Genomic DNA, 12,471 nt, shown 5'->3' on the forward strand with positions numbered 1-12,471 from the left:
CTGGCAAACACACTCTGGTTCTCAATCACTTGTCTTTATTACAAAAAATGTTACCTCTTTCCCTCACAGTAGTCTCCCAGTAAAACTACAGTGAGCTTGGTTATAACGAGCACAGAAATAACGAAATTGTGGCTGTAGTGAGCAAAAAGCCATAATGATTTTAATTTACATGTATCTCTGTTATAACGAGCATACTACATATATATACCGTACAAATTTTGATAACTGTGCAAACACGCAAAATTTAAAATTTCTTAATTGCTCGAGTAGTTAAAATCCAATTCTTGGAATAGACAAAAATGAAAGGGGCGACTTAACTTTTGTGACCACCTGCTTTGGATTAGGGGCCACTTCATGACATAATCTTTTCCTTTTGGGGACAAAGGCTATACAATAGTGCATTGGTGTTCCACTTGTGATTTCAATGGTCGCATTACAGATTGTTTTGTATTCACTAAAACATAAATTTATTTTGAGACTTCTAAGAATTTTGGAAATGATAATTGTTTGTATGCAGATCACTTTACTGTCATTTTAAAGTAAAATCAGTTAGAAACGAACTCGTCCTTCGGAAACATGTCTACTAACAAAAGAAAGTATCTCCTGATTCGTGAAAAAGTCAGTTATTCGCGAGTTAGAATGTGGTGCAAAAAATGTTAGTGTGTTAAAAGTTTTCTTTGGCCTTAGAAAGAAAACTTTAATAAAAGTTTTCATTTTAGTTGATACTGTTGAAAGTTTTCTTTCAGCAGTATCAACATTGTGGAAGAATAAACTTGTTTACATATCAGCACTGGAAAAGAACATAACTGAAAAAAGAAAAAAAAAATTAGAAAGTGTGAGGTTACAAACGTCAGTGAAGTATTGCTTCAATGATCACTACACAAAGAAATGCTGGATTTTCAATAGACTGTCCAACCTTGGTCGGCTGGATCAATTTAAAAACTGCAAAAATGTTTATGCAAAAATTAGTGGAGAATGGCAAATGAATGGATTGACTGTGTTTGGGTGGAAATCGGGAAAGATTTCAATTACGAAGACATCTACAATGCAGATGAAACAGGAAATCATATTTATTGTATCTGAATGTCTGCTGTAGTTTATATTGTAAAATATAAGAAAATATAATTAAGTTTATAATGTTGTAATCTATATTTGTGATTGAGTGAAGTGTGAATGTAAGAAGAGCCTAAATTCATATTGGTTATTCCAGTAATGTACAGTATGTTGCAATATATAAAATATTGTGATGCACATACACAAATAAAATAGCAACTGACATAAAATCTAAAATTTCTTTTTAGGTACTCGGAGATATAAAGAGATTAGTGATAGCTATTCATCATCTTCAGGCAAGAAATCCAAGTTTACTGAATTATGTAGGAATGACTGTTGATGGTTCTGCATTTCATATTATGAATAATCACCATATGCCTAGAATAAGGAGAAGACAAAATAATTATCATAATGATTCTTCAGATATTAATTCCTTTGGAAGTGAGGGAAGTGGTGATGATGTCTCAGATGAACAAGCCAAGCAGGTTTTTGTATATATGAGGTTTTCTCCATGTATTGCTTTCTTTAATATATTTTCATTTATCAGGGCAAGAACTGTAAAGATTCATTTAATTCTAACAGGCCAGTGCTATAAAATTGTTCTACAAACAATGGTTTTATAAATTTAATGAACACAATGGATCAACATTGATTGTCATATGCAAGGGACACCAAAAGTCAAGGTACATTTTTCAGTTCTCTGAAAAAGTATAGAAACATTATAATAGAAAGAAAACTTTCATTATTTAACAAACCCAAAAATGTTTATGCCCCTATAGAAAGATAAGGTGAACTTCAAAGTGGGTCTTTTAGTCTCACTATATTCAAGTGATCTTTTGGCATGTTAGCATATATGCATAATGTGCATATATGCTAATAATTGCTTATTGTCTTCACCATGTCTGTCCATCTGTCCGTCCACTGTAACAACTTGACTCTCAGTAGGTGGATTCCCATTAAATTTTACATTTGGGCCTTTTAAAAATGATTTGGTAGGTCATTTCAAATTTCATTAAAATTGTACAAATGGAAATCTGGCAATTGTTATTTCTTTTTTGTCATTCTCATAGTGTTGGGTTTGATGAAAATTTATATTTGGGATCTTTCTGAAAGATTTTTTGACCCTTTCCAAATGCCATTACAATTAATTAGACCAATAGAAATCTGGTAATTGTTATTTAATTTTTTTCATGCATATCACTATATAGAAGCTATCCATACCATATATTTTAGCCAAAACAACACTGGATGTTATGTTTGTTGTCAATGTAGGAATCAGTGGGCAGTGTGGTGGATAAGCAGAAAAAACAAAATTTCCTTGTTTTGCACTTAAATCATTGCTTTCATGTTTTAATAAATCATGAATTATTACTATTTGCTAACATGCCTAAAATATAATGCACCCTGATTAACTCATTGCATGATCAGTTTTGGTGAATTTTTTGCCTTTCACTTTTTTTAGGGTTCTCTGTGGCACAGGGTCTCCTGGAATAGTATGATCTTTTAAATAATCTCACGGGGAAAAAAAAAAAAAGCCACTGAATAGAGCTATGATGCTTGATCCTCTTGTTTGGTGAATTTTCATTTGTGAATTTTCTAACTTCTAGGGAATAATGTGAAGCAGCACCATCCAACATAAAAAAGATTTTTTTTTTCTGCAAATTTAGAATAAACAAAATCTTGTAGCATTGATAAAGAGCTGTCTAAAGTAGCATAACTGATGGGGAAAAAAATGGCCTGAAATTACCTCAAAATAAATTCTGACCCAAAAAAACAGTGCATGGTTAGTTTAAATCTTTTTTTTAGTTTGGATATCAGCCCACTGAACACATTTGTATCAGTTAACATTTCTGTTCTTAAAAATTGACTCATCAGACCACAAGATGTCATTAGGTAAATTTTTATTTTCACACATCTGAAGATACTTTCTGCAAGTTAAGCTGATCTGTCCAGATCATCCTTATTAAATGCATGGCAGTTGAAAAATATAAAACTTTTATCCTGAGTGTTAAAATTGTTACTGAGGTTTTGAGTTTTTTTTTTTTTTTTTTTTTTTTAGCTCACTTGAAAGCCTTGTGAAATTTTCGGAGAATTTGATCTAGAGCCTTCTTAACACAAGTATCATTTTATGTTCAAGCTAAACACTGTATTCCAATTCTTGAGTATTTAGTAATTCTCTGCCTCCTTGAAATTCTTAATTATATGATAGGTAGGATGTTTTTAGGGTGATGTACAATGAACCCTTAGTTAGGCCATATCCTTCAGTTGATTATCACGCTTGAATAATTGCAATAAGTGGAGTAAATTTCTGCTACAAGGATTCTGTCGTGAATTTTTATTTTAACCATGATGCATGTAAAACTTTACTTCTGTCTTCAACAAAAAAATAAATAAATAAATAAAATAAATACAGTAAACCCCCGCTATTCGCGGTATCTGTATTCGCGGTTTTGCATATTTAATATAAAATGAAACCTAAAAAAATGTGAATTTTAAAGCGCTGTGAACATTTTCCGCCATAAAAAAAACACGGGAGTGGCTAAAATTGTCTTTCCTGGTCAAAACAGCACTCAGTGGGTGGGGGGAGGGGGTGACAAAATCACGAGTGTGGATGTTTCTCGCTAATCCTTGTTCGGTATGTGTTATGCACTTGCCATGGAAGGTTTCGTCGTTTGTTTTTAATTTATATGCTTTTAAAATTGAATAAATTTATCAATTTATAAATTGATATGCTTACAAAATTGATAAATCTACCATTTTTGCAGTGTAAAACAGACTTTTTCGAGTGTGTTAACAGAACAAAGTGACTTTATTGTGGACAAGTTCTTTCTAACCCGTACAAAAATATGGCTACGAATAACAAGGGAAATGTGAATGCGAAATTATCAAAGAAGGTGATGACATTGGCGAATAAAATTGAGTTATTAGACAAAATTTCTAATGGCGCAAGTGCCTTCTCAGTGGCAAAACATTATAAAATCAATGATTCAACGGTACGATCAATCAAGAAATCGGAAAGAAAAATCCGCCATAGTGTTCGTGAAAACGCACTAATTGCTTCAAAAATTTTCTCTGTAACTCGTGATGTTAAATTTGAAAAAAATGGAAAAGCTTTAAATCTGTGGATAGAAGACTGAACTCAAAATAAAATTCCGTTAAGTTCACTCATCATTCGTGAAAAGGCAAAACACCTTTATCAACACTTAAGCGAAACTGGTAATAGCACTGGCGGATAAGTTATTTTAGTTAGCAAAGGCGCTGGTTTGAAAGATTTGTTTGAAATTTCTAATAAATATTACATTTAATATTAAAGTGTTTCTTATTTTCATTTCAATGCCATATGCTTGCATTTCACTATGTACTGTCTATGTACATAGTCATATTATGAAGGTACCTATAATACATACATAGACAAAATTTTAGACTAGTGTTTCTTATATATTTCATACTTTGGAACGGAACCCCTTTATTACTATGGGAGCCATAACTCAGTATTTGTGTTTTCGGTATTCGCGACATTTCTGAGGAACGTAACCCCCGTGAATAGCGAGGGTTTACTGTATATATATTTCAAGATTTTTTTTATTTTTTAAATGTGTACCCTGACTTTTGACTTACTCTGTATTTTCATGTGTATTTTAATAATACAGCACTGTTTATATGGAAATATAATTCTAATTACAATATTTTACAGAGAAAATGCAAATATGTATTAGTATTAGGAATGAAATGGTAGAACTGTGCAAGGAAGCAAAGTTTATGTAACATCCTCCTTTGAAAAAAAATATATAATAAGATAAAAACAAGATAAAAAATTGCCCCCCACCAAGTTCTATATTTTACTTAATTCTTCCAAAGATTTTATCTAATCCATATCAGAATTTATATAAGCTATATGCTTCTACAAGGATAGGTCTTAACTTTTATAGTAATTGATTACTATTTGTGACTGAAGGCTGATTTATTTACATTCAGAATTATTATTCCTTAATTGGAATCTGTCATTTGGTTGCTCAAACTATAAAGAGAAAATATGCCACTATCATCATTAACTTCACTCATCCTATTTAATGATTTAAACACCTTAACTTGATACCCATGTAGATACTTGATAACCATGTAGATAGTGTCCTGATTTTGCAGCTTATAGAACTGGAGGCTCTTCCTGTGTAAATAGCTTTGTACATCCACAACTAGTTTTGCCATCCTTTCAGCCCTCTCAAATAAGTCAATATCTTTTTTGAAGTAAAGCCCGCAAACCTAAAAACAGTATCCAAGATATACTCTGACTGTTGATGCTATACAGAGGGATTATTCTCTTGGCTAGTAAAATTGTGTATCATTAACAGTACCCCATGGTACCATTCTCACAGCTTTACTATACTGTTGAAAGAACATCATATCAGACTATTACAACCATAAGGTCCCTTTCATATTCAACAGTATTGAATTTGCTATCTCTCTCCATACAGTCAATCACTTAACTTGGTAGTTTGTTCCCAGATATAGAACACTGCATACTAGCATTAAAGCTTAAGTGCCATTTTGTAGATTGGCCATATAATTTGTCTAACAAGGGAAGCTTAAGCTTGTTAACAGGAGAGCTGATTTAATGAAAAATTTTGTGGTGATTCTGTTGGACTCCAGCTGTGATTTCTCATACTTGCTTTTTGCTAACAAGTGTTTGCATGTGTTGCTAGAGCATTTTGCATTTGCAAGCCACTGTTTGCTGTTTCATAGTAAGTTTTTTTATCCATGTGACTCAGTATATAAGCAGGCTATTTTATGTTATGGCACAGTAGTCAATTTCCACAAAGTAAAAAAAAAGAAAAAAAAGCAATCACTTTAGGTAGCATCATTCTAGAATTGACACTGCCACCTCTTGAATGATTGATAAAACAAAAAAATAAAATAAATAATAATTAGTTAATTAATTTCGCTGGCCACTGTTCTCCATTGTCTCACCCTAAGTTGTCATAGGTTGTTCTCTATGTCATCCACCCACCTCCTTCTCAGTCTTCCTCTCAACTTCCCCCTCCTGGTTGCCCTTCCATTGCTTTCCTTGGCCATCTGTTTTTCCCCCATTTGCATCATGTGGCCTGCCCATCTAAGTCTTGAGTTCTTTATCACTTCTACTATATCCGGATCTCCATACAGTTCCTTCAGCTCTTGGTTTGTCCTTATTTTCCAGTCTTCCCCAGCTTTTATGTGGCCAAAGATTTTCCTTAATATCTTCCTTTCCACAGTACTAAAACTAATTATTATTTAAATGAGGAAGCATATATTGATAAAAGTATTAAATGTGTAGAGCCATGCAGCACAAGTTGCAGCTAGGTCTCTGCGACTAGTGCCGGGTTTGAACCTGGATCGTATATGTTTGAGAGAGGGAGGGACAAACAATAGAAAGTACGTAGGAGAGTTGATTCAATAAGGTCAAAAATCATTCTTTAATTTGTGTGATGGCTACTGTAGCACTAATGCTGGTGAGCATTTTAGTTTTATATACATTTCTGTTCTGGTAAGGGCACAATTCCATTATGTGAGTGTTGCTCATCCTGTAATATTATGCTGAAATTAATGGATATGAAAAGGGCATATTTAGATTGCATTAGCAATATCATTGATTATTAAGTAAGATTTTTTTTTTTTTTTTTCTATTTTGTTGTACATTTTACAATAATGTAAATAATAATTTTGCTTGAGGTGGGTGACAGAAAGAGGAAGAGTTTTAGTGAATACAGAAATGAATGAAGCAACATTTCATCATTCTTTGTTAATAATTCTACTCAGCAGGTTTGTTGTTATCATCAGAAAATTTTGACAAAATTTGTGATAACATCTTCATTATCATTAACTCAGCAGTGGTGCCTGGTCTAATGAACCCCTCAGTGAAATATCTATCAAGTTAATCATCAGTTCAAGATTTGTGGCTGTTGCTCTTTCTCTATCGTCTTAATTATGTAAACAGTCTTACTGAAATTATTTTTGGTGTGATTTGTTATTATTTACTTGGAATTATACGTGAAAAGCATCTGATAGATGAAGCATCACTGTATATTACTATTTTTTCCTTCTGCTTTGTGCAACTATCTTCTGTTTCAGCATAATATAAAGAAACACAAATCTTGTCACTGGTGGTTGGTTTCCACTATTGCTGCAGATGTTTGGTACTCTTTGTTTTATGTTTAATTATTATGTAAAATGGCTTCTTGTTTTGATTATTATTATTATTTATGTAGTTATTTATTTGACAAAACATTAATACAGTGGATTCTGGTTATTTGGGCCACCAGTTAATTGGGGCAGCCATTTATTTGGGGCAAATCTTAAAAAACAGAACCCAATTGAGAAAATAGCCAGGGTTTACTTCGCTTAATTGGGACAACATGCCGTTTAATCAGGGCAGGAGACTGCAGCACTGGAGATTACCCTACGATTATCTCCGACCTTACCATGTAGTTTGGTCGGATTTCTGGCGGTCACAACCATAAAACAATAAAAACAATTAGCAGTCAACTGTTTATTGGGCTTTTCTGTTAGTGCAATCTATCATAAATAGATAGTAAACTCGATCTTATTGAATTTGCAATAATACCAACAGTTGGAATTCTGTGGGTTATTATGGTGAAATGTGTTTACACTTTTTCGTGAAATCTTCAATCATATAAAAAAATAATTTTCAGAATCTTCTCTTCATTCCTATTTTTAAAGCTTCGTAACTTGTTACTCCGTTTTCACTTGCGCTTATCGTGTTACTTGCAATTTGTGTGTGCTGTATTCTTTGTTATTGATTGCTTATCTTTTTACTGTTTTAAATTTTAACCGCCACCCACAAATGTCAGTGAACAGAAATGTCAACTAATTAGTATGTACATATTACAGTACATTTTAATAATTATTCCAATTATCACATATATTCTTCTGATTTTCAGTGTATCATTTCATTTTTTAATTGGTAAGGTAATAAAGGGTAAATTTGTGCTTAATATATCTTTAGTTTTATAGCCTGTGGATAATATTCCTCCTATTTTCGCTAATTAGAATCGCTGTTTAATAGAATTAAAATTCAATTCACAAACGTGATCACAATGACCGGCACTTACTACACATCGTATAGTGAACGGTACTTTACTATGGTGACTCCATCATTATGTGATTTGGCTGTACAGTGAACCAATTGTAAAGCAGGGATCCGTTGTATTTTTAACTTTTTTTTATGTGAAACTTCGGATAATTGGGGCAGCCACTTAATTGGGCCAAAATGAACTAGTCCCGATGTGTCTCAAATAACTGGAATCGACTGTACGCGCACATCCTTAAGCCTTACTTTTCACATACTTAATGATTTTATAAACTTAAAAATAGAAGTAACTAATATTTTCATGTTCGTACATAAATTTATTCATTTATTTTTTTTCTATTTTCAGTTAGAATTAATCAAAGTGTGGTATCATTGAAAATAACAGGTTTATAAAACATAGCATTTTTAAAACTTAATATTGCATTCAAGAAAATAAAAAAAAATATACTGAATAAGTATTGCAATACATTAGTAAAAGTTCAATCAACAAGCAGTATTCAAAAAACCAAAAACTTTTTTCAGAAATGCAAAAAAATATATGTTTTCGGTCTGTCAGACTAGTTACCCCTGTTATTATAACAGTTGGTGGCATCACTATTGGCGGGGTTAATTAAAAACATGTGCCCTAACCCCGAGAAACTCGCCTATAACACCATTTGGGTTATAGAAAGAGAAATGAAGAATCTTTATTGCAATAAGAGGAAATATACAAGGTGTCTCAAAACTATTGGTACAAACGTTTGGCTGACCGGGCTAGCCAGGTGGGTAAAGTGCCTGCCTGGCAACCCAAAGGTCGTGGGTTTGAATCCCACATCGGGCTTGGATCAGAGTAAAAATGCAAAAACCTTGGGAGGTGCATGATGGCCACCGAAGCCGATGCGCCAAAAACAAACAAAAAAAAAAATACAAACGTTTAGGGGAGGTAGGTAACATCTAAAGGAATGTGAATCGCATAGGAATCCATAACTGGAAACGTCACCGTGAGTCGGTAGACGGCATTGTTCATCAGTTTGCAAGAGGGAAAATTTCTGGTTTACTCATTCAAGCAGTAGTCGCCGCACAAAGAGCATGCATCGATATATGAACTGTGAGCTGGCAGACATGCACCTAGTGTATGGATTATCAGAGGGCAATGGACGAACCGCTCAACGAATGTATGGAGAACTCTTCCCAGACAGACATGTACCGGACCACCGTTTGTTTGCACGTGTGCATCAAAATTTGTGCGATTATGGGTCATTTAGAGGTAACAGGAGTAGTGCGGGCAGACCATGTTCGACACGAACTCCCGCCATGGAATAAAGTGTGTTGAATGCCATCTAGAATAATCCTACTACCAGCACACGTGCTGTTGCCTCTGCCTTAGGAGTGTCTCGTTGCAGTGTACAGCATGTCTGGCACAACAATTCCTTACACCCCTTTCATCTCCAAAGGGTTCAGTTACTGCTCCCCCAAGATCATCCTGCATGTGTGGCTTTTGTGCAGTGGTTTCTCCAAGAAAGTGTTCAAGACTTGAATTTTCCAGCCTATGTTTTGTTCACGGATGAGGCTTATTTCACTTGGGAAGGCTTATTCAATCAGCACAATGCTCATGTGTGGGCTCACGACAACCCACATGGTGTGCGCCCCCATGCAGCAGCACAACATCGCTTCGTAGTAAATGTGTGGACAGGTATGGTCGGTGAATGCTTAGTCGGCCCATACCTGTTACCATCCCGCATGAACTCCCCTAAATATTGGATCTTTCTTGAACAAGTTCTACCAGGGTTACTTGACAATGTTCCAGCAAATGTGAGATGCAACATTTGGTTTCAACAACGGGGCGCCTACCCATTATGGAAGGTGTGTTCGTGACTATTTTAACAGGCGTTTTGGGTGTTGATGGATTGGCCGTGGTGGACCCGTTGCCTGACCCCCACGCTCACCTGATTTATTTCTGTGGGGGGCCCTCAAATCTATCGTGTGTGAATCGCCTGTGGAGACGAAAATAGATCTTATGGCGAGACTCGTCTGCGCTGCTGCTACTGTCAAAGAAACTCCAGGTGTATTTGACCGTGTCCACCAATCCATGCTGCATCGGTGTTATGCATGCATCGCGTCTCGTGGTGGAACCTTCAAGCATCTGTTGTAACATCATGAAATGCATCCATCTCGCACTCCATTGTTAATTTTATGTCAAATAAATGTTGCCACTAATTACTGTCTTGTGTCATTTCTGCTTCTTGTGCCTCTGCTACTACTTTCCCGTGATGTTTCCAGTTATGGGTTCCTATGCGATTCACATTCCTTTAGATGTTACCTACCTCCCCTAAACGTTTGTACCAATATTTTTGAGACACCCTGAATACATAAAATGTATATATTTCCTTATACCTGTCAGCCACAAGGCCAGTTGTTTACTTATGTGACTTTACAGATTATGTAATTATATTTATTCTGTAATTAAATTAGATTATTATATAATTAATGTATCTTTAAATGGAAACTAAACTCCACGATATATTTAGGATAATTTAGAATACATCTGTTTTTCTATACATTGGAATAATGTACAAAAATAAATGAATGAGTAATATACAGTAGATGAAAACTGTGCCAATTTAATTAGCACAATTCTGAAATTGTAGTTTTCCAAAGAGTCTCAGTGGCACCTTTGGAAACGATCATAAACATTTCTGCTTGGGACTATACAGTCAGTCCTCATATAACACGTGTTTACACTACACGAATTCGATCATACACTATTTATAAATAGGGGAACGATATCTTATATAACACGAACCGAATTTGCTTATGCACGATTTGCCTTGTGTTTACAAGAAATGGCAGTCGAACGCAGAATCACCCCAACCGAACACAACACGATAGAAATGAAGAGAAGATTCTGAAAATGTATTTGTTTTTTATATCAGTGAAGGGGAAACGCATTTCACCATAATAACATAAAAACCAACACAATTCCAGCTATCGGTATAATCGCAAATGCAATTAGATCGAGTTTACTATCAGTTTATAACAGATTCCACTAGCAGAAATGCAACTGGAAATTGTTTTTATTGTTTTATGGTAGTAACCCCTAGAAATGTGCTTTAGTAAAATGTCAGATGTTAATAGTGTATCTCTGCCTTTACGGCCTTGTTTATTCAGTTGCTACACATGCGCAGCTTTGTTTGTGTATCAAGCATGCTTCCTCGTTTTGTATTTGTGCTTTATTCCCTAAAAATGGATAAAATACTTAAAAGGTGTGAAAAGGAAGCATCCTGGTGAAGACACTACAGATTCAGAGAGAAAAAGAAAAGCAATATCGATAAACAGAGGCGGACTGGGTCAAAAATTCTTACCCGGGAAAATTTATAGTGGCCTCATACTATGGTTTATGGCCAAAATCACACCGGCCTCCGGTCCACCGGGGTTTCCCTGGTAAGGCTTATGGTCAGTCCGCCTCTTTCGACAGAGAAAAAAATATGAAATTGTGAAACGCTTTGAGCGAAATGAAAGACCATGTGATATTGCACGTGCTACAGACCTAAATGAGGCAACGCCGAGAATTACAAAAAATGCAGAGAAAATAAAAAACTTTCATAGCAGGAACAACTCAAAGTGTAATTAAAATCCATTAGATTAAGACACAAAGAATTGGAAGAGATGGAACGGCTGTCATCTGTTTGGATAGAAAATCAAACAAAAAACAAGTTTGCTTACGATAGAAGCAAAGGCATTACCAATATTTTATTACGTCATAAATACGTATTTAATTACGATTATTTATTATGTTTGGTAATGTTTTGGTTACAAATGTGTGTTCAATCTTGGGTGGTCAGCACTTAACCCTATTTTTCCCATGGGGCCTGTTGTTTATATTGCACAAGGGTTTCTAGGAACACAATTATTGTGCTATACAAGGACTGACTGTATTTGGCTTTGTAGGGCACTAGGCTTATACCTAAGACTTGGTGGGGGAGTATATCTCCGGGAATTTATTCTTGTGTGTCCATGGCAAAGAGGTTGAGCTCTGTATCAAGAGCTTGAACAGCCTGCAGCATTTCATGTGGTATGAACCAATATATGTTATTCCTTATGCTATCAAGATCGAGATATATGCTATCAAGCTACACTGTACTGTAACGATCATAATGTTAAATTAGTTATATCCCTAGCTAAATACAAAAGATATATGTCCAAAAAATGATTAAAATCTTCAAACTTCTTATTTATTACAATTAAAACCCTACTATTCTTCTGCACTACTGGTTACGTGCTACGATATTCATGCCAAAATACTGTTACAATAGCTACATGAGTAGCGAGTCATAACTTACAAAATCATTAGCTTAATT

The 12,471-nt window shown here is 34.7% G+C and overlaps 1 protein-coding gene across 1 annotated transcript in view; it reads left to right on the forward strand.

Annotated features, from left to right (window-relative positions):
* SMSr (Sphingomyelin synthase related) overlaps positions 1 to 12,471 on the forward strand; it is a 92,179-nt gene that overhangs the window by 37,488 nt on the left and 42,220 nt on the right. The window contains exon 3 of the mRNA XM_090370588.1: positions 1,302 to 1,538. Coding sequence (XP_090226714.1) covers positions 1,302 to 1,538 — 237 coding nt within the window. The remainder of the gene's footprint in view (positions 1 to 1,301; positions 1,539 to 12,471) is intronic.

This window comes from Mastigoproctus giganteus, chromosome 3 (assembly GCF_048544385.1).
Source record: "Mastigoproctus giganteus isolate SK-2022 chromosome 3, ASM4854438v1, whole genome shotgun sequence".
NCBI lineage: Eukaryota > Metazoa > Arthropoda > Arachnida > Uropygi > Thelyphonidae > Mastigoproctus > Mastigoproctus giganteus.